Below are 26,697 nucleotides of genomic sequence, written 5' to 3'. Positions count from 1 at the left end.
TACAATAAAAAACAAGAAACACTATCAACGCAACTCGTGTCGCTCCTGAATTTATTGTTCCTCGACTCGCCAAAACAAAAGTGGGGGGGGGGGGGGGGGGCATAGGGGGAGGAAAGGGGGGGGGGGGATTTCGAACGCTCGAACCCTTCACTCGAGTGCCCAAGATGCCAATGTTTCGCGAAAGATAACATTATGTAGCTGTATCTTAAAAAAAAAATGGAATTATAAAATAGTGCATCCGGTCTCTATACAGCAACAATCTCAGCGGTCGCGGCTTGCGGCGCGTTTCACGGAAGAGCACAAATCACGGAGCGCGTCACGGCGGCGCGAGCCACGGATAGAGAGAGAATCGGGAGAGAGAAGAGAGAGATAAGAGAGAGAAGAGAGAGAAGCAGAGAGAGAGAGAGAGGTGAGAGAGGGGCTCGCGGCGGTGACGTCACAGCGGCCGTCACCGGTCAAAACGCCAAGACAAGTGGCGACCTCTCCCGCGGCCAAGTTTCTAAACCCCTCGCCCCCCCCCCCTCTGGATAGGGGGGGGGCTTCCATGGCCCGTGTTAAACCCCTGTCTGGGGGCGCGCACAGGGGGGGGGGGGGAGAGAAGGGCAGTTGGAAACATTTCGGAAGGCGACGCTTTAATTTCGAAATCGTTGACAAAATACGCACGCGGTTTGTGATGATGATCGCGACGATGACGACGGATAATTACGACGCCAATAAATACACATTCTCGTCACGAGCCAATTAATGAGCGGTCATTTTCTCAACGTCGCGTGAGTGTTTTTTTCTTTTTTGCAACGCAGCAGCAGCGGCGGCAACGGCAGCCGTCTCTGACCAGGGCATTCAGATTAAACGAATGCATCATAGGGCCCTCTCATCTCCCATTGGCTATGAAACGTCACATGCGCAAACATGCGGCCCAAGAGTTTAGCTGGGAGGAGGATGGGCGTTCATTGTAAATCTGGCCTCTGCTTTAACCATATATCAAAGGGTCCTCGTAAAACCGACACGGAAGAGTCTCGTCGACAAATCATCAGGCCGCATTATGAGTTCGTCGTATTATGTGAACTCTCTTTTCCCCAAATATACCGCGGGAGCTTCGGTCTTCCAGCCCGGCGCGGGGCTGGTGGAGCCTCGGCCCGCGTGCGAATTCTCCACCGACTCGTTCAGCTCGGGCGCCGCCGCCGCCGCCGCAGCAGCGGCAGCGGCCGCGGCCGCGTTCCCGGGCTCCGTGTCTGGGCTCTACGGACTCTACCAGCAGGGCGGCGGTGGCGGCCCGCCGGGCTCCGTCTACGGCGCGGGCTACGCGCTCGGCGGCTCGGCGCCGCTCGGGCTCGCGTGCACCGCCTACGAGCAGCCGTTCGGGCACAGCCCCTACGGGAAGGAGGCGGCGGCCGCGGCTGCGGCGGCGGCCGAGGCGGACGGGGAGAGGGCGCTGGCGGCCAGGAGCGACGCTGGGCTGCGCATTTACCCGTGGATGCGCTCCACGGCAGGTAGTCTCCCCACACCGCCATCACCTCACCCCCCCTCCCTCCCCCTTGTTCTTCTTCTTCTTCGCCAGCCCTCCCGCTCCACCCACCACCACCCCAGCCGCAAACTCGCGACGCGCTCGCGCGGGGCACCGCGGTCGTGTGCACGGCGGTGCGCGTACAGGACGCGCGCGGGGTTTAGGTTCGCGCTGGGCGCGTCGCGAGCTGCGTGGAGCGAGGCCGGGGTGGGGGGGGTGGGTGGGTGGTGGTGGTGGTCCGCGCGCGCTTCGCGGAGCGGAGGGAAGTCGCGGAGACGAAGCACGACTCGCGCGCGGCGGCTCCTCGCGACTCGCGCGCTTCGTGTCCGCGCTCGCGGGCGCACGGCCGACGCGCATCTCATTAAGGGGGGCGATCAACAACGGCGCCGAGATGACTCCACGGTGAAATGTCCCGCGACGCGTTCACAGTGGCCGCTTGCCTCGAACAAAAGAATGCAAACCCCGCGTGATGTTACACAACGTTGCCGCCGATGATGATGATGATGGTGGTAATGATGATGATGATGGTGAAATGTGGTGGTGGTGGTGGTGTTACATAATGATACATGTTGTACGTCGATATTGTGCAACATCGCTGTTCACGGGGGTGTGGGGGGGGGACGAATTTCGAGCGTTTTGCGGCGACAACAAAAGACGGCGGCGGCGCTGTGGGCGCTGTGGGGTCGGGGTCGAGGAGAGTTCGCCGCCGTGAAGAGGAGGAGGAGACGAGGGAGGAGGCGCGCCTGGGCCGCACAGGTGACCGTGCAGGGTTACTCGCCGCGGTCACGTCTAAACGCGTGGTCTGCGTGGTCTGCGTGCCAACGGGTTGGATGCGTGTTTGTCTGCAGTTTGTTTGTTGTATCGCGCACGCGGCGAGCGAGCGAGCGTGCGTGTCCCCCTGGCTCTTCTTGTCTCGGCGAGCGGCCTCCGTTGTGGACAACGGAGACTCGACGGGGTCGACAGGAGACGGCCACCGGCTCGGGACCCCGCGGTGACGACGCGCGCGAGACGGGGACGTCAACAAAAAAGTTTCTTGAGAACGAGCGACCGAAAATGTTCTGTTTGAAGGTTTTTGTTTTCATTCTCGCAGCTTTTATTTTCCAACGATGCATTACAAAACATTTATATTATTCTTTGTTTTCACAGAAACGTGCGCACTATAACGAGGAGCGGCTCGTTTTATATTTTTTTGCATGAAGATAAAAACAATTTGCAATACCAGAAATTGTAATGTTTTTTTTTATTCCATTATGAACGCCTTTCGACGTTAATTGTACATCGCGTTAATTGTACATCGCGGTTGTCAGTGGGCGACCGCCGCTGTTTGTACAAACGATCTGTGTGGATACGTGCAGGTGTTACTGCGCGCGCGTGCGTGAACACTGCATATATACGTGAAAAAAAGTGTATCAAAGAATATATCGTGCAATTGCCTAGAGCGATACATGCAGCAGATATTTATTTACAAATATAGACGGAATATTTAAATATAAATTGAGCACACCTGCACGCTTTTACGCGTACCAAGTGTTCAGATATTCATTGTGCTTGTACAGGATGCGTATGGTAAATAATTCCAGCGTCCGTGTAAATATGTGTACACGCACACATGTCCATCGATATGTTATATGCGCGTCAATGACTACATATATATTATTTTAATTCTAATTAGACATTTACCTGCGCGCATTATTGCGCTTGCATAATACAGTACATGCAAATATAGCAGGCCAACATGTACACGTGACATCATCACACACGTGATCAGCCGTGGTCAGTCCGCTGCTGGATGGATGGATGCCACCCCAAGCCGCCGCTTTCGTCTCACGATCCTGGAATATAAATATTGACACGGGTGTTAACAGTTGTAGCACATATTAATAAATAACATACTACCAGTTTGCATATACAGGTGCGTGTTGACGACTTACATGGAGTTGTACATGCACGCCACTCTGTATATAAAACACACGGCGCATGTAAGGTTTGTATACACGCATGGCATTCTTGTGTGTGTAATCTGTGCATGTATCCATAGTGTAGGCCCGTATGCGTGCGTGTGCGTGCGTGCGTGTCCACTCAGCCTCAAATGAGAACCTGGTGCGGTGTGTAAACATCGCCACTAGGGGAGACAAAAGCGGTCGGGCGTGGTGCTGGCCACCCACGCCCTCGTGTACCGTTCCGACCTTCATAGGTGCTCGCCAACAGCACTTGCCCCAACAGTCTGTTAAGGCTATACGGGGGATCTTTTTACGTGCGTGTACCACGTGAACATTTAAACAGCGCACGCGTGTGTGTGCCATTTTTGTATTGCAGAACCGATGCATGTGTACACAGACTGCACACATATATATTAGCAGCGTGTGTATACACATGGCACGCGTGCAGTAGGCCCAGTTGCGTCCGAACAAAATAAACCTTTCAGTACAAAGCATCGTGCGAGATTGCGTACACGCAGGAGGCGCGTGCACAAAATATTTACGGCGCCTTTCGTCAATTCCACTGGTGGATGGATGAACGCCTTCGTGCGTTGTTTGGCCATACTTCTACGCGCTGGTCAAGTGCGGGCTGTTGAAGGAGGAAATGGGCTCCAGGTATCACTCGCCAGCCGCCGACATCACGCGCGGCCGGCAATGGAGCTCAGGTGACCGGGGTTCATTTAACTCCGGCGCGCTAACCACCGCGCCACCGCTCCACCACCTCCCGCATGAACACGACGCATACGCATAGTGCACGTGCGCACACGCGTGCACACGGAAGACCCGCACGTGCTTGTATACGACTGTCCACATCGTCTGCGCATTTTGTGGATCATAGTCGGCCTAATGCACAACTGTATGTGTTGTTGTTGTAATGTTATATTATAGACGTGCACGGGCCTGCTATGCGGGCACTGCATGTGCACGTGACCTACTACTACACGAGCAGTAGGTATATGCACGAACAGCAAAGGGACGAACGAGTGTGTGCGGAAACTTGTTTTGTGAGTACATAATGTGTGGATATGCGTTTGTATACAGTGGACGCGTGCACGTCTATATAGAAAAAACACAATTTAGGCATCCATTTGCCTACTATGTGTGTGTGCATACGCACGTGTACACAAATTTTGTTTGTACATGACTTTGTATAACATAATGCGCACACAGAAAGCACACGAGTGCGTGAGTCCGTCAGCGTGTGTGTCTGTGTGTCCGTGTCTTGTGCGCGTGTGTCTGTGTGTCCGTGTCTTGTGCGTGTGTGTCTGTGTGTCCGTGTCTTGTGCGTGTGTGTCTGTGAATCCGTGTCCCGTTGGACAAACGCAGGGACAGTGGTTCGCGCACTGCGCCACAAACCCCCAATGTCCAGAGTTCGATTCCCGCTCACAGCCAACATCACTGACGATTTTCTTAACCGGTCCGGAGCCTCCCCAAGTTCGACCCAACCTTAGCCTAGTACCTGGTGCGCTCTGTGTGTGTGTGAGATCATCAGCACCTGCGAGACAAAGGCTACCCTCAACCCAACCCTCTCGCGTGCCATATCGGCCTTCATAGGTGCTCGCTAACAACATTTGCCCCAACAGTCTGTTCAGTCTACACGGTGGAAGAAGTTGAAAGCGGGGGGGGGGGGGAGGGGAATTAATTATTTGTCTTCGTTGTGGTGGTGGGCACTGTGTGGGGTGTCGCTGCTGTTCTCTGGGGGTGACCGCTGCTGCTGCTGCTGCTCTTGTACTCGTGCCAAGGTCCGGACCGGCGGCGCGGCCGTCAGACGTACTCGCGCTACCAGACGCTGGAGCTGGAGAAGGAGTTCCACTTCAACCGCTACCTCACCCGCCGGCGCCGCATCGAGATCGCGCACGCGCTCTGCCTCACCGAGCGCCAGATCAAGATCTGGTTCCAGAACCGGCGCATGAAGTGGAAGAAGGAGCACCAGAATCCGGCCGCGGAAGCGTCCGCTTCTGAGGAAAAGAAAGATTAGAAAAGGGAGATTATTTTTTTTGAGGGGGGGAGGAAGGGGGGGGGGGCAATTGGGGTTCTTAGTTTGGGGGGCAGCGAAGACAGCCGCCGAGCGCGAACCAGCGAGACAAACGGGGACGGAGTAGTTAGGGGGGGGGGGGGGTGGGGGTATTGGGATGGGGGGGCTGCGGAAAAATTGGTTCAAGTAGAAATCAGCCTTCGGTTGTTTCGTGTGTGTGTGTGCGTAAAAAGTGCGCATGAGTGTGTCGTGTAAGTTATTTGCTCCGTCACATTGAGTAGCTCACGACGAGTATAGCCGGGGCGGACCGCGCGTCCTTCGTGTTCTGCTCTCGTCACCAGGTGTGGAATAGCTGTGGAGCCGCGCGCGCGCGCGTGTGTCCGAGCGAACGAGCGAGGTGTTAGCGGTGGCCGTAATGAAACATTTACACGCATTTTTACCTCGATGTGGGTGTGTGTGCGCGCGTGTGCGTGTGTGTGTTGCTGCTGTTGTCATTAGTATTATTGTTTTTTTGGCTGTTGTCAACCTAGAAAGTAAGAGAGAAGCGGGCGGGCAGCGGGGGCGCGGGGAGAGTCGAGAAAACGCACCGCTTCCTATCGGCTGACCTCACGATAAATAAAGAGACAAAGATCCCCCCCGTATAGCCCTGAACAGACTGTTGGGGAAAGTGTTTGTTAGCGAGCACCTATGAAGGCCGGCACGGCGCACGAGCGGGCTTGGGTGGCCAACAGCACCACGCCCGGCCGCCTTTGTCTCCCGAGTGGCGATGATTTTACGCACCGCGCCGTGTACTCATTTGAGGCCGAGTCGATCTAAGGGGAGGCCCAGGACCTGTTCAGATAATCGTCACTGGTGTTGGCCGTGAGCGGGAATCGAACTCGGGTGGCCAGGTTCGTAGCGTAGCGCTAACCGCTGTACCGCCGCTCCCCCACTCACAAGAAACCACGTCTCGTTACACGCACACACGTCTCGTAAAAAAAAAAACACAAAAGCGTCTCTTTTCATGTACATAACTTTTGCCTTCATTTTCTTTTTTATATTTTCAATAACAAAGTAAATGTAACACTAAACATACGTGATCGTTCTCTGTGTGTGTGTGTGTGGTCGCCGTTTAGCCGTGTGTGTCTGGTAGGTAAATAAATCGTCGTCTCTTAAGGCGGGGATATTTTACAAGCAATCCCCACGTCCATCCTGTGTAACTTGAATGTATCATTATCGTGGAGCATTTCGTGTCGGTTAGTGGTGGTGATGGTGTGTGATTTAACGTGACACTCAAATAAAACCGTACACTGAAAATGTTTTTTTTTACATATTTGTCGTCATTTTCATTTCTTTGTTTGTGAAAGTTCGTGAAAGTCGATCATCTTTCTCAATAAACTGTTGCGCGTTCGTTCGACTTTGTTATTCAATAAACGATTCAAAATATCAACGATTATTATCCACCCCCCCCCCCCCCCCAAAAAAAAACCGTGTGGAATAAATGTAGTATACATATACAAACATGTATACACACACGGGGGTATGCACCTGGGCACATACATACACACGCGCGCGCGATCGCTTGACGCATTTTCCAAAACAAATGCAAATAAATGTATTGCACTCCATACAGATCGCGCGTTGCGTAACAAATAAAACGCGCAACGCCAAAGCGCGTAACCGCGTCGGGTTTCCAAAGCTGCCGACGGAAAATTCCCAACGAATAATTACTGCGACTCGCAACAGAACCTGAAATACTGAACAACAACAACAACAACACAACCCCGCCGACTGTAGTAGCTGTTTGCCGGGTTAATCCTCTGCGCGAAATCGCCGACGAGTGGCCACGGGCGTCGTTCCGCGGCCTTCTCTAGGCCAGGTCGCCGTGCGGATGTCGCATTCGGTTCCGAGACCTATAGGGGTCACGTCTGCCTCGGTGAGCAGTCCTCCTCGTCCGTGAGCAGTACACGAGACTCGGGCGTCCACCTGGACGTGCCCTCCATCCCCCCCCCCCCCCAAAATTTTGCTTTAAGTAAGAATCAGAATATTGAATTTTATACCGGAGGAATCCGATGAGCAGTGGAGCTCTTTATCCTTTCACGGGTGTCCAGTCGCAGGGGCTCGTGACGCACAACGGGCAGCATTTACGGCGATCTGCGTCATCGTTTGAGTCCCAAATATTCGCTCGCACACCGCGCGTACCACCGTGGGCGCGAAATCTATATTATTTAAAGAAAAATATATAACAAGACTCGTAACCGTCGCGTGCGGAGACCGCGTATTAAATGTGTCAGATCTGTATATAAATGCGTCACATCTCACGTAACATCCCTGACTGCATGGAAATAAAATACACGGTAAGTGCCCCCAAAACCCGCGGCCCCCACCTCCGTTTCGAGTTAAAATCCGTGCGTGGTAGCCCCCCCGCACTCTTTTCCGGTGGAAGATTACCCCCCCCCCCGCCGCCACCACAACCACCCACCTTCACCGCCTCTACCTAAAAAACCATGGGGCCAATATTGTTCCGAGCAGCGCTAGGAGCAGCGATAATACCTCGCGTCGCAATTATATAAATATTTTTTTATATTTCTTGTTGTTCGTACTCACGGTGCACGAGGGGCGACAATGCAAACGCGCACGAGAGCGATTTCGCGCTCCCCCCCCGCCCGCTGCTGCCGCTTCTGCCTACCCATCGTGAGAGCCCGCGCTCAGAATCCCAGCACAGTAAAAGTAGTTCCTCTCTCTCTCGCGGTGCGCACCGCCAGGCGCAGGTGATGAGCATCTCGGATTACACCCCGGCCAGCACAAACGCGCTGCTCAACAACAACAACAGCAGCAGCAGCAAGCAACAGACCCCCCCAAAAAAAACAAAAGACAAAAGCGCCTTCCTAAAAGAACATGGCGGACTGGAGGCGAGGATACCTACTGCGGGGGGGGAGACACAATAAATTCCTTGTTGTTTTATTAAAATTTACAACTTTGTGATAAAACTTTACGAGTCGTTCCGCCTCGTCATTGGCTGGCGGCGGTCATGTGGCCAGTAACCATGAACATGAACTTTTTATGATTTCCCTAGTGAGTGTCCCCCCGTGCAGTCTTCTCTACCCGGCTCTTGTGTCGCAGCTGTGGCTCTTACGTCGCCCAAATTACGCTCCCCCCAAAAAAAAAACCCCGGGCATTTTGTCATTGCCCCTCGCGCCGTCGGCTCGCGCAGTCGGCGCGGCTCGGCGCGAGGAGGCGCGGCCGCGGGCCGGGCGAAGGGCAGGGCTGGGAGGCGGCCTGTCCGACCGCCCGCCCGCCCGCTCTCTCGACCGCCCGCCCGCCCGTCTGCCTGCCCGCCCGTCTGCCTGCCTACCTACCCCCAGCAACCGCCTTGCCCGGTCGCATCGTGAAGGTGTCGCGAGCACCGCTACTCCCTGCGCCGCCACCCCCCACCCACCCCCCAGCCACAGCTCGCCGCTTCTCCTGCCGCCGCCAGACGCCCTGGATATAATGCCCCGGACACGGAACGAGTGCGCGTTACGCGACACCACCAGGAAGAGGAGGAAGAGGAGGCGGGAGCACGACCTGCGTCTCGACCACCTCCTCACGGAACCTGTTGGTAAGCGGCGGGCTCTGCCTGCCTCTCGGTCTCGCTCGACTCCCCCCCCCCCCCTAAGGCGGCGGTGCCCCCCGGACGCTGCGGCGGCACCGGGAACGGCGGCCGCCACCTCGGGCGCTCTGGGAGGCTCCGTGGCGCAGGCGCGCGCGCGCACGCGGTCCCGACGGGCACTGTCAGCGGTTGAGCTTACGCCTTGGGCAAATGTGCGCGTCGGTGTTCATGTGTCCGTGGGTTGCTCATGTGACAAGTGCGCGCTCCCGCTGGAGCGACTCGAGCCAAAGTGTGAATTTTTGTTGTGGCCTTGCCCCGGGCCCCCCGAGCGCGCGCGCGCTCTCTGCCCGGCCCCGTGTGCGGCCACCCGCACGCGGAGGGGCCCCGGGAAAGGTCCGGGCTGAGCGGCTCGCGTCTACCCCCCCCACCCCCGCTTATTGAGGTTTCTGTCACTGCCGCAGCTACCGAGACTCTGTGTTTGATCAACCTTCGCTGGCAATTCGTCGCATTGTTTGCGCTTGGTATAATTTTTTTTTCTTTTTTTTCCTGTGTGTTCGTTCAAATGTAGAACAAATAAAACCACCGTTTGCTTGGTTGGATTGAGGATTATTAATTACTCCGTCCGTCGTGGGTAATTGTGTGGGTGTGGTTAGCGGCTGTGATCGGAATAATCACCCCCGCTCGCTCGGGGCTGCGGCCGCGAGCCGACCGACCGCGGCCGCTTGCTCAGCGCACCACCTCGCGCACGCCAATGTTGTTGTTGTTGCTTTTAATTTGTTATAAGAGCAACGGCGTTTGTTTACGTCTTTTGATTTTTGAAAAAAAACAACGCTTCCGCTGGGGTGCATCTCGTGCGCGGGGGGTGGGCTCTGGCTCTGGTGGTGGTGGTGGTGGGGGTGTTGTGTGTGTGTGTGTGTGCGCGCGTGACACAAGCGGGTGCGTGGCTCGCTGCGACACGGGCGCTCTCCCGTCCTAGCAGCCGGGCGCTCTCCGCGTCAATCGGCGAGCGCGCAGCCTCTGTCCTTTGAGCGCCTCCGCGACACCCCCGCGCTCCCCGTGCGCTCGCTCGCTCGCTACACCTCGCTCCCTCCCGTGTCCCTTTTTCATTCATTCTCGACGCCGCTCCGCGCGCGGCTGAGTCGCGTTATGTGCTATGCCTGCTGTGGTTGTTGTTGTTGTTCTTCTGTCGGCTGGCTACGGATGTTGGCGGTGGCTGCTGCTGTTTTTTTGGGGGTATTTTTTTTTATTCACAACAAAAATGGTGCCTCGGCTTATGCACCAGCGGTCCCGTAATTTACAACTTTGCGGCAAAGAGCCGTGGCAGCGGCGCGTCGCGGTGCGCGCGCCGCGCCGCGCCCCCTTCTGCTGTGCGCCCCCTTGCGGCGCGGAGCCGCCACTTGAAGCGCGAGCCGCTCTCGTCTAAGCAGCGGAGAGCCGCGCGCCTCCTGGAGACCCGAGGCCGCCGGGGGGGTTCAGGCCTGCGGCAAAGCAGCGCCCCTTTACTGCGCGTGATGATGGCCAGGCCTAAAGGGGGAGGGAGGCGGCGGTGGTGGTGGTGGTTGCGGGGTGTGCAGGCAGCCAGCCTCCCCATCGCATCGCCCAACATCGGTGCTTGACTTCCCACGCGATGGTATTGTCCGGTCCGGCAAGATGCTCGCCCGGCTCGGCCCAGAGTGGGGAATTATCGGTGGAAAATGCACTGCCGTAAGAGGCTCTATATATATGGTACACCTATCGATTATAATAGTAATTATCATCATCATAATCCCGAAAGTGCTGTTACCTGCTTCATGCGCGCGCGCGTTCATGGGAATTGTGGCGTTGGCCAAAACAATTCCCGGCGAGGCGTTCCGGACTGTTCCGGCTGCAATTCGGTGGCTGCCCATCACGCGACATTGGCCACACCCGGCACGGCACAACAAGAGCGCCCGCACACACAAACACGCAGCTTGGACCGTGGACCACGACTGCCATACGACGACTAACCCTGTACTCATGCCCCGGTGAAACACATGCGCGAGTCTCAAGACTCTTTGTTATCAAGTAGGCAGGGGTGGCTGCAGCTGCTGCTGCTGCTGCTGCTTGCTACACGCGGAAGTGTGTTTAGTTTTGTTGTCCTTACCCGCACCTCCGATGAACACGGTTGGCTACGTACGGTGCGAAAGAAGTGGTTCGGGGCAAACGAAGCGTATCGGGAGAAAGCCCACAGGTCCGAGGGGACAACACGAGAGTAGAGACACGGGGACTCGTGACACTGCGCACGTTACGACACGCGTACACGCGTCACGTGTGTACACACCTTTGTTTACATTGTTAATACACGGAAATATTTTACCGTTTGTACGTTTGATATTCACTAAATGGCGAATTATTGCAAGCTCGTTTGTGCTTATTCAGTTTGCGCACAAAGAACAATGATAATTTAATCGTCGTCAAATATGAAAGCAGAAATATTGTAGGTTGCAAAATTGTACGTTTAATCAATTTCGGGAACGATGACAAATATTATAATTTATTTTATTCCCGCCACGTGGGATCCTCTCGTTGTGTGCCGTAAATCATCACACTTAGCGTCGACGTTTCAGACTTCGGCCCTCTAAAAGGGTTTAGGAGGTGTCACTTTTGTTTCGGAGTTTTGTCTCTTTCGTGCACGTTTTTTTCCTCTCTCTTAAGTATTACATCGTAATATTATTATTGTTCTTCTGAAATATTATATATTAGCGCTCTGAGATCCATTGACTTTACCGAAAAAACCTAAGAGTATGTTTATGGACACTTTATACATCCAAATTAGCATTACTGTTCATGCTTATCTTATTTTAGTTATGTTTCACCCGCTCGGGAGGATTTAAAATTACACTGGCATCAACTGCACATGGGGATCTGTCACGGCTCGTTTAAAAATGAAACGCGTTCGCGTGTTTTGATACGCGTTTGCACACACCTGTGCTGTGTTATCGCGATATAGCGTTGCGAGAGAGAATTTTTCCAAAGTAAGAGTTTCTTCCACCTGGCGTCAGTCGTAGCGTACATACCTGTTTAAGGAGGTATCTCGTTTTATATATATACACACACACATATATAAGCATGCACTTAATGTCAAAAGCCGATCTAGAGTCTTGCTTGTATCGAACCAATTTTTGCTGATAATCCTCACTCCCAAAAAAGGCATTGACGGCTGATGGGATGTGTACACTTTTTTGTTATAGAAATTTTTTTTCATGATTTTTTTTGATACGTGGAGGGACAGCGTCATTCACCTCCCTTACATTCTCCAAAGGGACGCTACCCCCATCCCCCCCGCCAGCCCATCGCAATTCTCGGGCCGCGTGGAGGTGTCTCAAGTGCGGATAGCCTCGGCGCCGTCTGAACGCCGCCACCAGCGAGTCGCCGCTGTTCCCACTGAGCGCGGGATTGTATATCTATCGGTGTTCGAAATTCGCCGACTAAAAAAAAAAATTTCGCAATTATTTTAAAAATATTTACATTAATATAGTGCGATAGTGTTAATTAGCACGGGACAATTTCGCGTGCAATCAGCGACGATACAAAAGCTGTTGTTATTTTTGGGGTGAGATTGGGGGGATTGGTGGGGGGGAACTTCCACTAATACGAGGCCACGGATACCAGGACTCAGGATGCGATTTGTGGAATTGAAGTGAAATTATGAATTGGGGGGTCGGGGGGGGGTATACGGCAGATATTGCCCGCACCCCCCTCGTGAATGTATACACGGTACACCTTTCAACGTGTACGTATATGTGTATCCGCATACACGTTGCATATGCGGTGCTGTAGTACAGAGGCCTAGCCGCCTGACTGTGTTTGAGATGCACTCTCGCCGCTAAGCATCGCCGCGTTAACTTCAAGCAACTGGCGTGTCAAAATACGGGGGGTACACAAACAACAACGATCTATAACATTGATGTCGATTATTGAAAAAAAAATGTTTGACAAATAAAGATTTGCCGAGAAGACTCCTACCCCCCCCCCCAAAGCACGCCGACGCGACGGCCAGCAACAAGCGGCACTTTGTAAAGATCTAGTAGATATGATTGCGAAGTAAAACATCTGAATTGTACGCGTGCGTGTCAATTATACGACTTGGCATTGTAGTTGTTGTTTGTTGTTGTTGAAACTTTCAGTGCTCGACTCGGGGGCTATTAATTACGTGCACACTTTGTTTCTTGTTGTTAAATACATTGTTTACATTTACGGTATTGGGCATGTTTTGGTGCGCAATAGTTTTTAATCATAATAATCTGCATGCATTGAGAACGCGGAGGTTCGTGCGTGGATTATTGTTGTTGTTGTCTTTCGAGTGAGTAAAGTCTGAAGGGAGGACCTTGTATTTTTTTTTAAAGCGGACGCACACATGTAAATTATTATTATTATAAACGTATTATTAACCATTATTATTAACTGTTATTATAAACTCAGCGACATCGCGGACGCCGCATTGTTTGTGGGCTGAATGTTTACTCACATTTCGTCGCGAGTTGCGATGTGGGAGGGGGGTTAAATAATTATACGGTGATTATTAAATATAATACGATAGTTGCACGTCCAGTATTTGTCTGGTATACAATTTTTAGTGTTATTTAAATAACAATTATTGCTAATATCTGTACCTACTGTCGTGCATTTTTTTTCGCCGGCGGCTTATTTTCGCCTTTAGCATCGTGTCAACGAAACGGCTGCAGGAGTAACCGTTACGTTGCGGTACATGGCTGCCAACACCATACGCACACGCGTATTTTAAATATGCACATTGCGGCTTCTCCAATACAACGCGCTCTCATATCAAATGACAGCGCACGGATTGTGTCGCACATCTCCGAATTCTCCCACACTTTGCGAGCCAACCGCGCCAGCTCCGTTGACTCGAACGCGGACAAGTCGCTGTTGTTGTGAGTTACCTTTTTGGTGATAAATACAAGGGCTGCAATTGAGTATTTGGGAGTAACGGCGTGGAAGGTGGGGGTGGGGGGGGAGTGTGACTTTTTAGTATCGAGTTCCCTTTACGTGAGCCGAGTCGTTTCATGTCGACTCGTGCAACCGAGCCACGAGTCTCGAGTCAACTCAGCCACCGCGAGAGAGACATCGCGTTGCTTGGAGAGAGATTCGCGCGAACGTCAGAGCGCTTGCAGCGAGTCGAACAAGAGGGGGGTGTGCATTTGACCGCAAAATTATGTAACGTACGCACTTTAAAGTAAATGTAAACCCACCCCACCACCACCACTACGACGAAAATGAAAGCAAATCCGTGCCTTTTTCGCACCGCTCTCGCTTAGCAAACGCGTTCGCTGAGACGAAACGAAACGAGGAACAGATAATCGCCAACGAACGCAATCGCAGTAACCCCTCGGCGAAACTAAGTAAGTCAAAAAAGAGAGAGAGAGAACGGAACGCGCTCGCCCCGGGTATCTTCCGAGGAGGCGCGGTCGCAGAGGTTCGCGACAACGCATCGGTGCTCGCCGGCGGCGGCGGCGAGTCGCGAGAGTCGAGGCCGGCAAAACCTCCTCGGTGCGGCGGAGGAGGAGGAGGCAGCGCGGCAGGAGATGGCGCCTCGCACCGCGACGCGGGTCAACGACGCCAGCGCCGTTTTACCTGCTCCTAATATCTGTTCCCCTTCTCGAAACTTTTCCCACCCCCGATCGCGCACGCCGCGTTCGGGGGCGGCGGTCGTTAACGCGCGCGTCTACGCAGACACACAAAACGCACGCGTACGGGCGCGCGCGCACACACACACCACACACACACACAAACGCATAAACACACACGCACAAATGCATACATATAAAAAATAAATTCATCCCGTATCGCCTTGACAAGTGCCTTTGTTAGCGAACACGTTATGAAGGCAGGCACGGCGCACGGGTTTTGGGGGAAGAGTGGCGGTGGGTGGCCAGCACCACGCGCGACCGCCTTTGTCTCCCTCGTGGCGATGTTTTAACACGTAAACACACGGACGCGAACAGGCGCGCGCGCGCGAGCGAGCGTTGCACCGCGGAATCCGTCTTCGCCAAAAGAAAACAAGAAAATTAAGAAAGAACCGGTGGCGTCTTCACCACGGCCAGCACCGAGAGGGTGGACACAGCGCAGGGCAGGGCAAGGAGGAGGAGGAGGAGGAGGGGGGGCTCCGGCTGGCGGCTCGGAGCCGCGGGACACGCGAGGGGGGTCGCGGGGCTTGCGGGCCGGCTCCGTCGGGTGCTGACAGCGGAATTCGCGCTATTTATTGCCGAAGCCTTTAATTTTACAACGCCTGTTTACTGCGGCAATAAAAAAAAACACCACCCCTGCCCGGGAAGTCGAGAGACTCACTCGAGGAAATGTTCACACCGAATGCGTTGGAATTGCGACCGTCTTCGGCGCGGCTTTGCGTGCGCGTGGAATTACGCGCGGTTCAACTCACGGACGAGGTTGCCGGGGTCGTTATAACCCCCCCCCCCCCTCCCGCCGCCGCCGTCGCCGCGGCCCCAAGCCACCCCCTAATTCAACCTCTCGTTTGTTTCAACGAACATGTGTCCGCGCAGAGAGAGAGAGAGTCTGTCGGTCTCATTCTGTGATACTGCTGATGATGCTGCTGCTGATGGTGTCGTTGTTGATGATGCTGCTGCTGCTGCTGCTGATAGTGAAAGTCTGAGATTAAACACGGACACACACAGAGACACAAAAAAGCTCTCGCCGCATCTCGCTCCTCCGTGCGGCGGGTGTCGCGGGGTCGCTGTTTGGGCGCCGCAAATGTGGGGGGGTAAATTATTCCGCCGGAGGGCTCGATGGCTGGTTGGGGGGGGGGGGGGGTTCCGTCTTAGGCGGCAGACTTATGGGCAGTTGTTTGCGAGATAAAAAAAAAAACCCAATGCGCGTCTCCCCATACAAATCCAATACTAATACCATCAAAATGTGAGCGCATTTACCATAAATCGGTTCACATACAAACCGAAATAGCTATTGATCCACGTGTACCGCCAGCACAATGCGCCTTGCGGATTGCAGCAGAAGAGGGGGGGGTCACGGGGGGGGGGGGGGGGGGGGGTGGGGGGAGAGAGGACGCTGTGGGGACACCGCGAACCAATTAACACGAATTATTTAAGCGCCGAATAACGACGCGAATTCATTATCAGCGATCGCCGCGCAAAGAACTCGCGCGTGCGTCGATTGCAGGCGACAGCCGCAAACTTTTAAAATAGGGAAACATTTCCCGATAGTATATTTATCGTGGACTTTTCATTCGTTTTAATAGTTTAGAATTTTTTTGTGTCAACTGATATTATAATATATAAATGAACCTGTCCACGCGCCCGTGCGTGTGCTTCTATAACGTGTGTGTGTGTATATATGTGTACGTTGATGCGAGAGTTGGTAACGTTGTCGTGACGTTCGGCTCAGACCGGCTGAGTACGCGCCGTATTCTGGCGACTTTATGTAGCCGCGAGACCGTCGACTGCCACCACCCCCCCACTCCCCCAGGTGTCGTCCGTCCGTGTCTCGCGGAACCCCCCTAAGCCCCCCACGAGCCCCCCACGGCGGTGTCCCCTCGACGTGGGCAGCCGAGCGAGCCCGGTTCGCGCCTCGTCAAAGGCGACCCCCACCCCCCCTCTCTCTCTCTCTCTCTTCCTCGTACCCCGGCGAAGCTCGCTCGCAAATCGATGCCCACTGCCCTGCCCTGGGCGACCTCGCCTCTCTGTCCCTCCTTGAATGAGGCGCGGTGACACGCGAGACACTCCGCGTGGTACACGGAGCGAACGCCCGTGCGTCGCGACACACACACGGGGCATCACACGCCCGATCTATGTTCTCGACGTGTCGATGGATATGTGTGTGTGTGTGTGTGCATGTTGTCTTTGGTTTTTTTGTACACGCGGGTTTTGTCTTCGTGTTTGCGCACACATACAGATACAGACACACACACACGTGCATAGACGCATACGGAAGGCGCAGAAAACGCTGATAATTACGAGTCGTGCGTGAGTCACCGCTACGTAGGTCGCCTCACCACTGCGTGCGATATAGAGAGAGACACACACACGCGCGTACCGCACGGAGTCGGGAGAGACGAGAGAGGGATTGTCACGGGGTGACCATGCGTCCTCGCGTTCCCGCGGTGGATGAAACTTACCCACCCCCCTCCCGCCCCCACCCCCTCGCGAGCCCCCCCTCTGCTTGACCGGGGACCAGGGCGAGCGTGGCCCGCACGGTGGGAGGGGATCGGGATATCCCTCGCAACTGCGGATATCGCTGCTACCCCCCCCCCCCCCACTGCTTCCACCCCCACCCACTTCCTCACCGAGCGAGCGAGATCGGCGCGGATGCTTTGTCGCGCACGGTCGCTGTTGGTTGTTGTCGCCTGACTTTGTGTACACCTCGCCAATTGTGTGCAACAAGAAGAAACAAAGCCGACGGGAGGGGCGGACGGTGGGGGGGGAGGCGAGGTTAGAAATCTCGGGACCGAAACAACTCGCCGAGTGAGAAACTGCGCGCACCGCGTGCTCGTTCGCGCTGCGTATCGAGCGCTCGCGCGCGCGCAGTAATTAAAGCGCCGTTAAGTGGTCGCGCGCACCTTGACTCGGCCCAGGCAGCCAGCTGATACCCACCCCTCTCGCTGGAGCGCCTTCGTCACCATCCTTGCCATATACAATTTTCTGCGCGTTCGTGTCGGCGGGCAAAGCGTGCGGCGTGTTGGGGGGGAGGGGGGCGGTGGGGGTGGAGAGGTGTCGAGGAGAAATACCGAATTCGCGCTTTCGGTTTTCAGTCGATTGTTTTCGGTTATTTTTTTTATGCGTTCAGTGGCAGCAGCAGCAGCGGCGGCGGTAACAATCAAACAAACAAAAAAAATTCCCCCGGCAAAAAAAACCCAACCTCACCACCACCACCACCACGAAACAGAAGAAGGGGCAGAAGAATAAGAAGAAAAATAAATCAAACGATTAAAAAAAAACGGATGAGAGAGAGAGAGAGAAGCGCGCAGGGCTTGAAAAGAGGGAATCGGCTGCATCACGAGCAGCAGTTGCATCAGCAGCAGCAGTAGCATCATCAGCAGCAGCAGCAGCAGAAGAGGCGGGTTTGCTGCCATCCGCACTGAGCCGTCGCTGCCGCGCTCTGAGCTGTCTGTTCGTGGCATGTAAAAAAAAATTCCTCTCCCACCCTCTTCACCTCCCCTCTCATTGGCTCGCCGCCGGTCAGCTGACCGCTCCCCGCTCTCGATTTTCTGGCGCAGGGCCATGCCGAGACACTTCATTTTGCGAAGAAGTGGAAAAAAAACTATAACTTAAACCCCAGACTTGTGGGGAAAGCTTGCAAATATTTAAGCACCCGCCCGCCAGCCCGCGGGAGCCGAGCGACATGAGCTCCTATTTCGTGAACTCGGCCTTTTCCGAAAGTTTAGCGGGGTCCGCCTCGCAAGAGCTCTACCCCGAACAAGCGCCCGCCCTCTACCCGCTCGGATACGAGCATCTTCGGCACTTCCCAGCTCCGTACGGCCCGGCGACGCTTCCCAACAGGACCTACCCCGCGTCCCATCACGCCTACTACCCGTCCCAAGCCAACTGCTCGTTCGGCGCGAGCCGGGCAGCCTACGACTACAGCTACGCGGGCTACTACCGCGACAAGGAGGCAGTGGGGGGGCTTGCGGCGCTCGCCGGAGAGCCCTCGCTGCCACTCGCGCTGCCCGGCCACGAAGGCAAAGAGGAGGGGGCCTCCTCGCAGGCCCGCGTCGGTGCGCAGTCGCTCTCGTCGCCGTCGCCCTACGAGCACAAACAGACGGTGCCCATCTACCCATGGATGCAGCGCATGAACTCGCACAATGGTACGTGGCGATGATCTCGCTCGCTCTCTCGCTTGCTCTCTCTCGCTTGCTCTCTCTCGCTTGCTCTCTCGCTCGCTCGCCCCCTTTGCACGCACGGGAGTGCACGGCTGTAGCGTAGCCACCTTTTTGTGTTCTTGCCTGCGCAGAGTTCACCACCAACCACCCACCCCACCGCTCCGGTAGGCGGCTGTGCGCGTTGCGGCGCCGTCGCTTTAAAAGCCGCACATCGCGAATGTAAACAATGGGTTGCTTGTTGAGAGTCGCGTTTCTCGCGGGCGGATTTAAGCGGCGATAGAAACGCTGAATTGGCGGCGGTGGAGGTGTGGGGGCAGAATGTTATGGGGGGGGGGGGGGGTAACTCGCAGGTACAGCGACTGAGTTGTTTTGTGCAAAGCGCGTGTAGCGGTGACCGACCCAGACGAGCGACTTGTGCCGATAGCTACGCCGAGTGCGGTGGCTTGCACGCTACAGTTTGCTCGCTCGATGGCTCGCAAATAAACGCTCCGTTGCATAATAACAACAGCAGATACGGGAGGCCGGTGCTTGCTGCCGCTCGGTTTAAAAATAGCAGCACAGTAGCGGCAGCCTCGCCCAAAACGCGGCCGCGTGATCCCCTATCTGACAATCCTATCTTGTAAATTAAACGTTCGCTGTATGTGTGCGCTTTTAAGTGCCATTCTTGATGTGTAGGTGGGTGTTGACTGAGGCGGTACGGGGTGGTGGTGGTCGTGGTGGTGGTGGTGGTTGCCGATTATCTACAGTGTGTATCTGACGATGCCAGCGTTCGGTGTCGATCTGGCCTGTCTCTTTGTAACGCGCTTGTCTGTGCTGCTGGCTGTTGGGCCGTGAAGGTCTGGGGCTTGGCACAGACCGGCGGCGCGGCCGTCAGACCTACTCGCGCTACCAGACGCTGGAGCTGGAGAAGGAGTTCCACTTCAACCGCTACCTCACCCGCCGGCGCCGCATCGAGATCGCGCACGCGCTCTGCCTCACCGAGCGCCAGATCAAGATCTGGTTCCAGAACCGGCGCATGAAGTGGAAGAAGGAGCACAATATCCCGAGCCTCTCAAAGGAGGAGTGCGAGGCGGCTGCGGCGGTGGCGGCGGCCGCGTCGGAGGGAACGCCGAGTGCGTGACGTGCACCGGGCTGGGACTTTAGGACTTTGCATTTTTACAACGATACAAACAAAAATATACGAAAGGAAAAAAAAACACACACTCGCACACGCACGCACACGCGCACAAAACAACACATCTTCCGCGCAGTTAAGTGTGTCATTTAAAAAAAAAAACGTAAACTATGTTGTGCACTATAATTACAACCATGGTAAAATATTTTCTTGTTTGATATTATTATTTTAATTATTGTACACGTAAATATTTTTTTTTACAATTGTGTCCACTTTGCTGTCCTTATATGAATGTGTACAAAAGATGTCGCATATTTTGTTTGAAATAGTGGCCGTATGTCCATATACACGATCGCCTATGTATAATTGGAAGTAGTTAAATGGAACGTGTTAACATATTCTTGAAATCGATGTCTGTAAAAAAAAGAGAGCATTTGTAAATGTATTGTAAAATCGTCGTGTGATTTACGTATCTTTAGTGTTACAATGCTATCACTTAGTGGTATTAATGTATCTGAAATAAAATTATTACATGTGAACCGCAGAAACGACTCTGACCTCTTCGCGCGTTCAAAGGCGACGTCGCTCAATATTTGAGAACGGATTAAAGCTCGTCGCGGCTCGCTTCAAACACCAAACGTTATCACGACCGATCCGCGATCAAACAAACAGAAGCAACACGAGCCTCTCCGCGCCACCCAATGACGATTTTACGTCGCCAAATCGTGTGGAACTCACGTCGCGTGGAACTAAGGTCGCGTGGAACTAAGGTCGCGTGGAACTAAGTTCGCGTGGAACTAAGTTCGCGTTAATCAACTCCATCCCCCCCCCGCCCGCGTTTCTTCTTCCTCTCCTGTACTCCGGGAGTCGCACGCGGACTCTGGCTGGCATCATTGAGACGTTGGCACTACTGAAAAAAAGCGTGACCCCATGCACGCGTATCTACCTACCTTGACGTCTGTCTGTCGATTCGACGGCAGCCCTAGATAGGTGGCACGGGCGCGCGTGTACGTGTGTATCTCTCTGTTGTGGGGAGCGGTGGTGTAGCGGTTAGCGCTACGCTGCGCTACGAACCCGTCGACCCGGGTTCGATTCCCGCTCACGGCCAACACCGGTGGCGATTATCTGAACCGGTCCTGGGCCTTTACTAGGTCGACTCAGCCTTAAATGAGTACTTGATGCGATGTGTAAACATCGCCACTAGGGAGACAAAGGCGCCCGGGCGTGGTGTTGGCCACACACCCCCTCGTGTGTTGTGCCGGCCTTTATAGGTGCTCGCTAACAACACTTGCACCTACAGTCTGTTAAGGCTATACGGGGGATCTTGGCCATTGTGTCTCTCTGTGAGGGCTATACGGAGGGGGGTGGTAGGAGCTTTGTCTTTATACCTGCTGGGCATATTGCGACGTACGCACATAACCTGGGGAAGTCCAGAAAGTTTGCCGGGACGACGGAGAGAAGGGTGCAGCAGCAGCAACAAGAACAAGACTGTCACCATCTCTCCGAGTGTTTTCACGAAAAAAAAACCCCCAAGGCAACTCATTAAATCAGAATCTCCGAACCGACAGATGATCAAAAATAAACATGTGAACTGACGGCAAAGATGCTTACTTTAAAAATGTTTATCTTCAAACTATGCATTTCATCGTTCTGAAAACATATACGGAATACACGCATGTACATATATATGTGTATATATGTGTACATATATGTGTGTGTATGTGTGTACGTCAAAGATGGCTTGTTTTTTTGCCATTGTATGGTGGAATATATTTTTGTTAATTCCTGGAATATCTTCTGGGGAGGGTGTTTTTTTATTGTTGTTGTCCCCCTCAAACAAAAATTAAAGATCTTGTCGTATTATCGCTGGGTTAGAAAAAAAACATTCAAAAGTGTCAGATAAAGACCTGTTTGGTAAATACCCTCGTATTGGATACCGAGCGATCGCGGAGTAAAATATAAAATCAATTTTTTTTAATCGACGTCAAATTTATCCGATGAGCGTCTACCACTGCCTCAACGGCTCCGCTCTGGATTAATTTTTAATCACCGCACCTCGAATAGGAAGCAGACGATGCACGAGCGAGTTCTTGGAGATGGTGAATGTAATTTATGATTTTTATTTATTTAAACTTTTTAATCAGCGAGTTGTGATCGCAATAATAATAATGATCATCATCATCACTACAACAATAATAATAAGAACCATCGGTGGTAACGTGTACATTGTGAGAGTAGTGTGTGAATATAGCCCCGCGTGTTTAAACGCGTGTCTTGTCGCTGTTAGGTGCTCGCTAACAGCACTTTCTCCAACATTCTGTGAGAAGGGCTCTAGGAGAGATCTCTTGTCTTTGCCGTTGTTGTTTACACGTGTATCCACATCGGCACTACTACTACAACAACAACAACCACGGGTTGAGCTCTGGGCGGTGTGAGTCATTGCTAGGTCCCTGGGTACTCGACTGAGTCGCCTGCTATTTTCTTGCACACAAGGACGGGCGAGGTGCCGGCAAAATGTATCTCAAGACATTTTTTCTTATAATATATATACACGCGCGCGCGCCACGTGTGTGTGTATGTATACGTGCGTGTGTACATACGAGTGAGTGTGTGCGTGTCCATAAACGTGTGCGACGCACCTATAGACACACACACACGCGCTCACACACACACACAGACACGTGTTTGTGCGTGCGTGTGTGAGCTTGTCACAATAAAGAGAGGCGCGCTCACATAAATATTAGTAATAATAATACCGCGGTTACATTTATTGTACGGAGCGCGCATTTAAACGCAACTAAGGGGACTCGTATATGCGGCGTCCCGGCGCGCGCGGGGCGGTGAATATATATTCCTCGTGTAAATCAACAGCCACGGTCTCACGCCGAGTGCGGCAACACAACACGGAGCGTGTTGTTGGGGAGATGCTCGTGGTGTGATCGCCCTGTCCGCTGTCTCTCTCGCTCGCTCGCTCGTTCTCTGTGTGTCCGCGCGGGGCTAACGCCACCACCACGACCACTACGACCACCATCAACACGACCACCATCACCACCACCACCACCACGACCACCATCACACCATCACCACCGCCAGGCGCCAGCCGCCTGCGTTTGGCTGACATCTCGCACCCCGTGCTCCCCTTCCGCGTCTCACCCCCCCCCGCCCGCCCGCCCGCCTTCCACCGATTGTTTCCGCGAGTGCGGGAAAGACATTTATCGGGAGGATTCTCATCCTCGTCGGTCCCCTTCTTCCTCTCGCCGTGCGTCAGACACAATTAAAATATTACAGGGCTTGCCGACGCCTTGTTTGGAACAACACTTTGTTTCAATCTACGCTCCTTTATGGGCCGCTCCAAGTGGCTCAAATGCACGCTTGGGAACCATTCAGATTTATGCCCCCCACACCTTTTCTCTCTCCCTCTCTCTTTCTCTTTGAGCTCGCCCGCCCGCCCGCGCGAGCGCACGCGCACGCAACGAATATGACAACTTCACGCGCGGGCATTTTATCTATTTTTATCTGAGCCCGCATCATAAATTCGAACGAGCATCTGTAACGTTTGGCCCGGCGATTACGCGCGTTTAGCGCCGCCGCAAACGCCGAGGCGCCTTTATCAAGAGGGGGGTTTTCTATTTTTTTTGTCGGAAGGCAAAAAAAAAACACTCGCGGCCATTGTGCGCTCGGGTGATCTATTGTCCGCATCCGGCACTTTAATGTCCACCATAAAATGTTCAATACCGCCGCGTTATCATCTCGCGCAATAATTTTAATGTTATTGTCCCTTCCCTCTACGGCGAGGGAGGGTGGCGGGCGGGCGGACGGGGCGGGCAGGAGTGGTGATGGTGGCGGTGGGTGGGGGGGCAACCTGCTTATGCTTTGACACCGGCGTGCGTGCCCGAGCTCCGCCAGTAGATGCCGCCACAGATCGGCGCTGGAACCGTGGCCGGGCCCCTCCCCAACCCCCCCCCCCGCGCGACGAGAGCCGAGCGCGGGGCCCTCTGTGCCGCGTGGTTCGTAGCGCCACGCCGTGGATTCACCCCCAGAGGTCACCGCTGCGAGATTTACGACTGGGCAACAAAGAACACGTGACTCGACGCGGCACCCATATTTGGCAGAGCCCGTCCAAACTAGCAACCAGCATGGTCCTCGATATTCCCATAATTCATACACCGTTCGGGGTGCAGTGCGAAACGGGCTTCAGGAGGCACCGATAGCCACAAATCAAGCCCGAACGCAAAAAAACAACAAACAAAACAAATGAGCTCGTACTTTGTGAACTCTTTCGCGGCGCGCTATCAGAATGGCCCCGACTACCAGGTGCCCGGCTACGGGAATGCGGGCGCAGTGAGCGACTCGTACAGGGAGTCGGCCGCGATGCATTCGCCCAGGTACGCGTACGGTTACAGTGGGGTCGATCTCAGCTTGAGACGCTCCTCCGTCGAGCACTGCGGCGGCGGCGGCGGTGGCGGCGGCCCGGAGACCTCTCGCAGCTTCCCGCAAGCCAACAGCTCGCGCCTGGAGCATTCCTTGGGCGTGTCGCACGCTGCCGAGCCGCCCGCCTGCTCCGCTCTTTGCCCGTCTCCCAGCGCGCCCGGCACCAACGCCACTAAGCGCAACGGCGCTATCAGCAGCAGCAGCAGCGACGGGGCCAAGGCGGAGGCGGGATTGGCCAGCCCGCAGTACGCGACGAGCCAAGGCGCCGAGCAGGAGGGCTCTTCGCCGGCAATGCATGCCGAGGAAGAGGGCCAGGCGGGCGGAACGGCCGGCGCTCAGGCCGGTCAGCAGCAGCAACAGCAGCAGCAGCCGCAGCAGCAGCAGCAGCAGCCTCCGCCGCCGCCGTCGTCGCAAGCAAGCGGGAAGCAGTCTCAAGCGGCGCAGTCTCAGAACTCGCAGGCGCAGCAGCAGCAGCCGCAGATCTACCCGTGGATGAGGAAACTCCACCTCAACCACGGTAACGGCGCTCGCTCGCTCGCACGCGCACGCACGGCACCACGCGCGACTCCGAGGGCTAGGGGAGCGCTCAAATCGCGAGCCGAGGGGGGAACGGCCGCGCGGCGTCCGCGGGACACTGACGGCAAAAACACCGCGTCGCGCGCGGGGGGGGTGACAGGCCAATTTGAAACGCGCACGGCGAATGAAAGCGACATAGACGGCTATAGGAAAATAGCCACGGATCGATAGGTTTGTAGATTTGTTGTTTGCGTTAGGGACAGTTGACGGGCATGTTTCACGCTCGTCCGGCCGCCGATATTTTTTTCCCTTATTTTACAACAACGCGCCGAAACGTCCCCGTTCTCACGTCGAATAAATCTCACGGATTGCGCGTGCGTTTGCCGTGATGCGCGCTTCCCCCCCCCTCTTCTCGTAGACGGCATGAGCGGACCGGAGGGCAAGCGCTCGCGCACCGCCTACACGCGCTACCAGACGCTGGAGCTGGAGAAGGAGTTCCACTTCAACCGCTACCTCACCCGCCGGCGCCGCATCGAGATCGCGCACGCGCTCTGCCTCACCGAGCGCCAGATCAAGATCTGGTTCCAGAACCGGCGCATGAAGTGGAAGAAGGACAACAAACTCAAGAGCCTGAGCATGGCTAACCAAGCCGGCGCCTACCACGGCTAAAGTCACATCTCCAGAACCCCCCCACCCACCCACCCCGTGTGTGTTTGTTTGTGTGTGTGCCGAGCGACAGCCTCAGCAAAAAAAAAATTGCTGATAATTATTAATATGAGGGTAAACAAACAAAACAAACGTAATCCAGTCTCGTGTCATTTACATTATCTTTCGTTTTTTTTTATGATTTTTTGTAATAGCGGGCAGTATTAACGATACCTGTGCATTGACATTTGTATAAATAATGTGACGTGTAGGTGTTGTGCTGTATTATGGTGCAATTGTGAACCGTAGTTTTTTGTTGTTGTTGCGGGGACTCGTGTCCATGATCTCGCTTCGCGTACTTTTAAAGAATGTGTCCGGGGGGCATGTTCAGGCTTGGTAGCTGTGAGCCGCGCATTTCGTCGTCTTCTCTGTGTCTATACTGTGGCTTTTGCTCGAGAGACAATTGGAAGTCCCGCAACCGCTTTGTATAGTGTAAAGTAATTTTATTAAGAGCAATACGTTTTTGTCTGTTCCTAAATTAGACTTAGTTGCTTTGCTTAGCAAACAAAACGCAAGGAACCACTCACACACGCACGCACGCACGCACGCGCGCGCGCTTTTACGTCGGTACAATTGTAGTTTGTGAGGTTGATTTTTGTAAGACTTATCTTGAAAAGAGAAGAGAGAGATAGTAGGACATTCCGTGAGGATCTGCCTGGGCACCCTGCCCACTCACTTACTCGTGCTGTCTGATGATGTATATCGTATTGTTTAACGCGCATGAACTCGCAATCGATCTGCTCACTTTTTTTTTGGCCGTCGGGCTAAAAAAAAAATAATTCGTGTCAAAGGTGTGCTGTCATTTTGCCAATTTATCTGTATATCAGAACAAAGAGGAAAAAAAAATAAAAGTCAGATCTTGAGTCATCAAACCGCTCGCCCTGTCCTACGTTTCCATCGCGGTCGCTGCGTTTAGGGTTGTCCGTCACTCGTGCCCGCGCGCACCGGCATATCCAATGCTCGTCGTTGCCATGACGAGGCTGCTCGCGTGAACGTTGCTCCGTTAACTTTCCCGAACTATCGAAAATTGTTGTTACAAGGCGTCCCGTCGTTATTACAGCAAACGGCTGCCATCACCG

At 54.2% G+C, this 26,697-nt stretch overlaps 3 protein-coding genes and 1 long non-coding RNA gene across 5 annotated transcripts; 3 read left to right on the top strand and 1 right to left on the bottom strand.

Annotated features, from left to right (window-relative positions):
- Window positions 1–832: 832 nt before the first annotated feature.
- On the top strand, window positions 833–5,462 carry LOC144940475 (homeobox protein Hox-A7-like). 2 transcript variants are annotated; one of them, XM_078866785.1, is made up of 3 exons: window positions 833–1,490; window positions 4,372–4,431; window positions 5,226–5,462. In XM_078866785.1, the coding sequence occupies exons 1-3, from the start codon at window positions 1,043–1,045 to the stop codon at window positions 5,459–5,461; spliced, it is 744 nt and encodes a 247-aa protein (XP_078722911.1). In that variant the 5' UTR covers window positions 833–1,042; the 3' UTR covers window position 5,462. The 2 variants fall into 2 exon arrangements, with proteins under 2 accessions (XP_078722911.1, XP_078722912.1); XM_078866786.1 differs by lacking the exon at window positions 4,372–4,431.
- LOC144940501 (uncharacterized) lies at window positions 2,783–8,147 on the bottom strand. The gene is made up of 3 exons (XR_013639073.1): window positions 8,045–8,147; window positions 5,356–5,441; window positions 2,783–3,336 (listed from the first exon to the last, which is right to left on the bottom strand). It is a non-coding gene; the product is annotated as an uncharacterized LOC144940501 (long non-coding RNA).
- A 9,677-nt stretch (window positions 8,148–17,824) lies between these two features.
- Window positions 17,825–20,416, top strand: LOC144940411 (homeobox protein Hox-C6a-like). The gene is made up of 2 exons (XM_078866780.1): window positions 17,825–18,837; window positions 19,689–20,416. The coding sequence occupies exons 1-2, from the start codon at window positions 18,375–18,377 to the stop codon at window positions 19,970–19,972; spliced, it is 747 nt and encodes a 248-aa protein (XP_078722906.1). The 5' UTR covers window positions 17,825–18,374; the 3' UTR covers window positions 19,973–20,416.
- Window positions 20,417–24,036: 3,620 nt separating this feature from the next.
- Window positions 24,037–26,366, top strand: HOXA5 (homeobox A5). Its single transcript, XM_078866779.1, has 2 exons — window positions 24,037–24,914; window positions 25,332–26,366. Exons 1-2 carry the CDS (start codon window positions 24,221–24,223, stop codon window positions 25,580–25,582), a joined length of 945 nt encoding a protein of 314 aa, XP_078722905.1. The 5' UTR covers window positions 24,037–24,220; the 3' UTR covers window positions 25,583–26,366.
- Window positions 26,367–26,697: the final 331 nt, after the last annotated feature.

This window comes from Lampetra fluviatilis, chromosome 2 (genome assembly GCF_964198595.1).
Source record: "Lampetra fluviatilis chromosome 2, kcLamFluv1.1, whole genome shotgun sequence".
Lineage (NCBI taxonomy): Eukaryota > Metazoa > Chordata > Hyperoartia > Petromyzontiformes > Petromyzontidae > Lampetra > Lampetra fluviatilis.
This window is presented reverse-complemented; position numbering and strand designations above follow the sequence as displayed.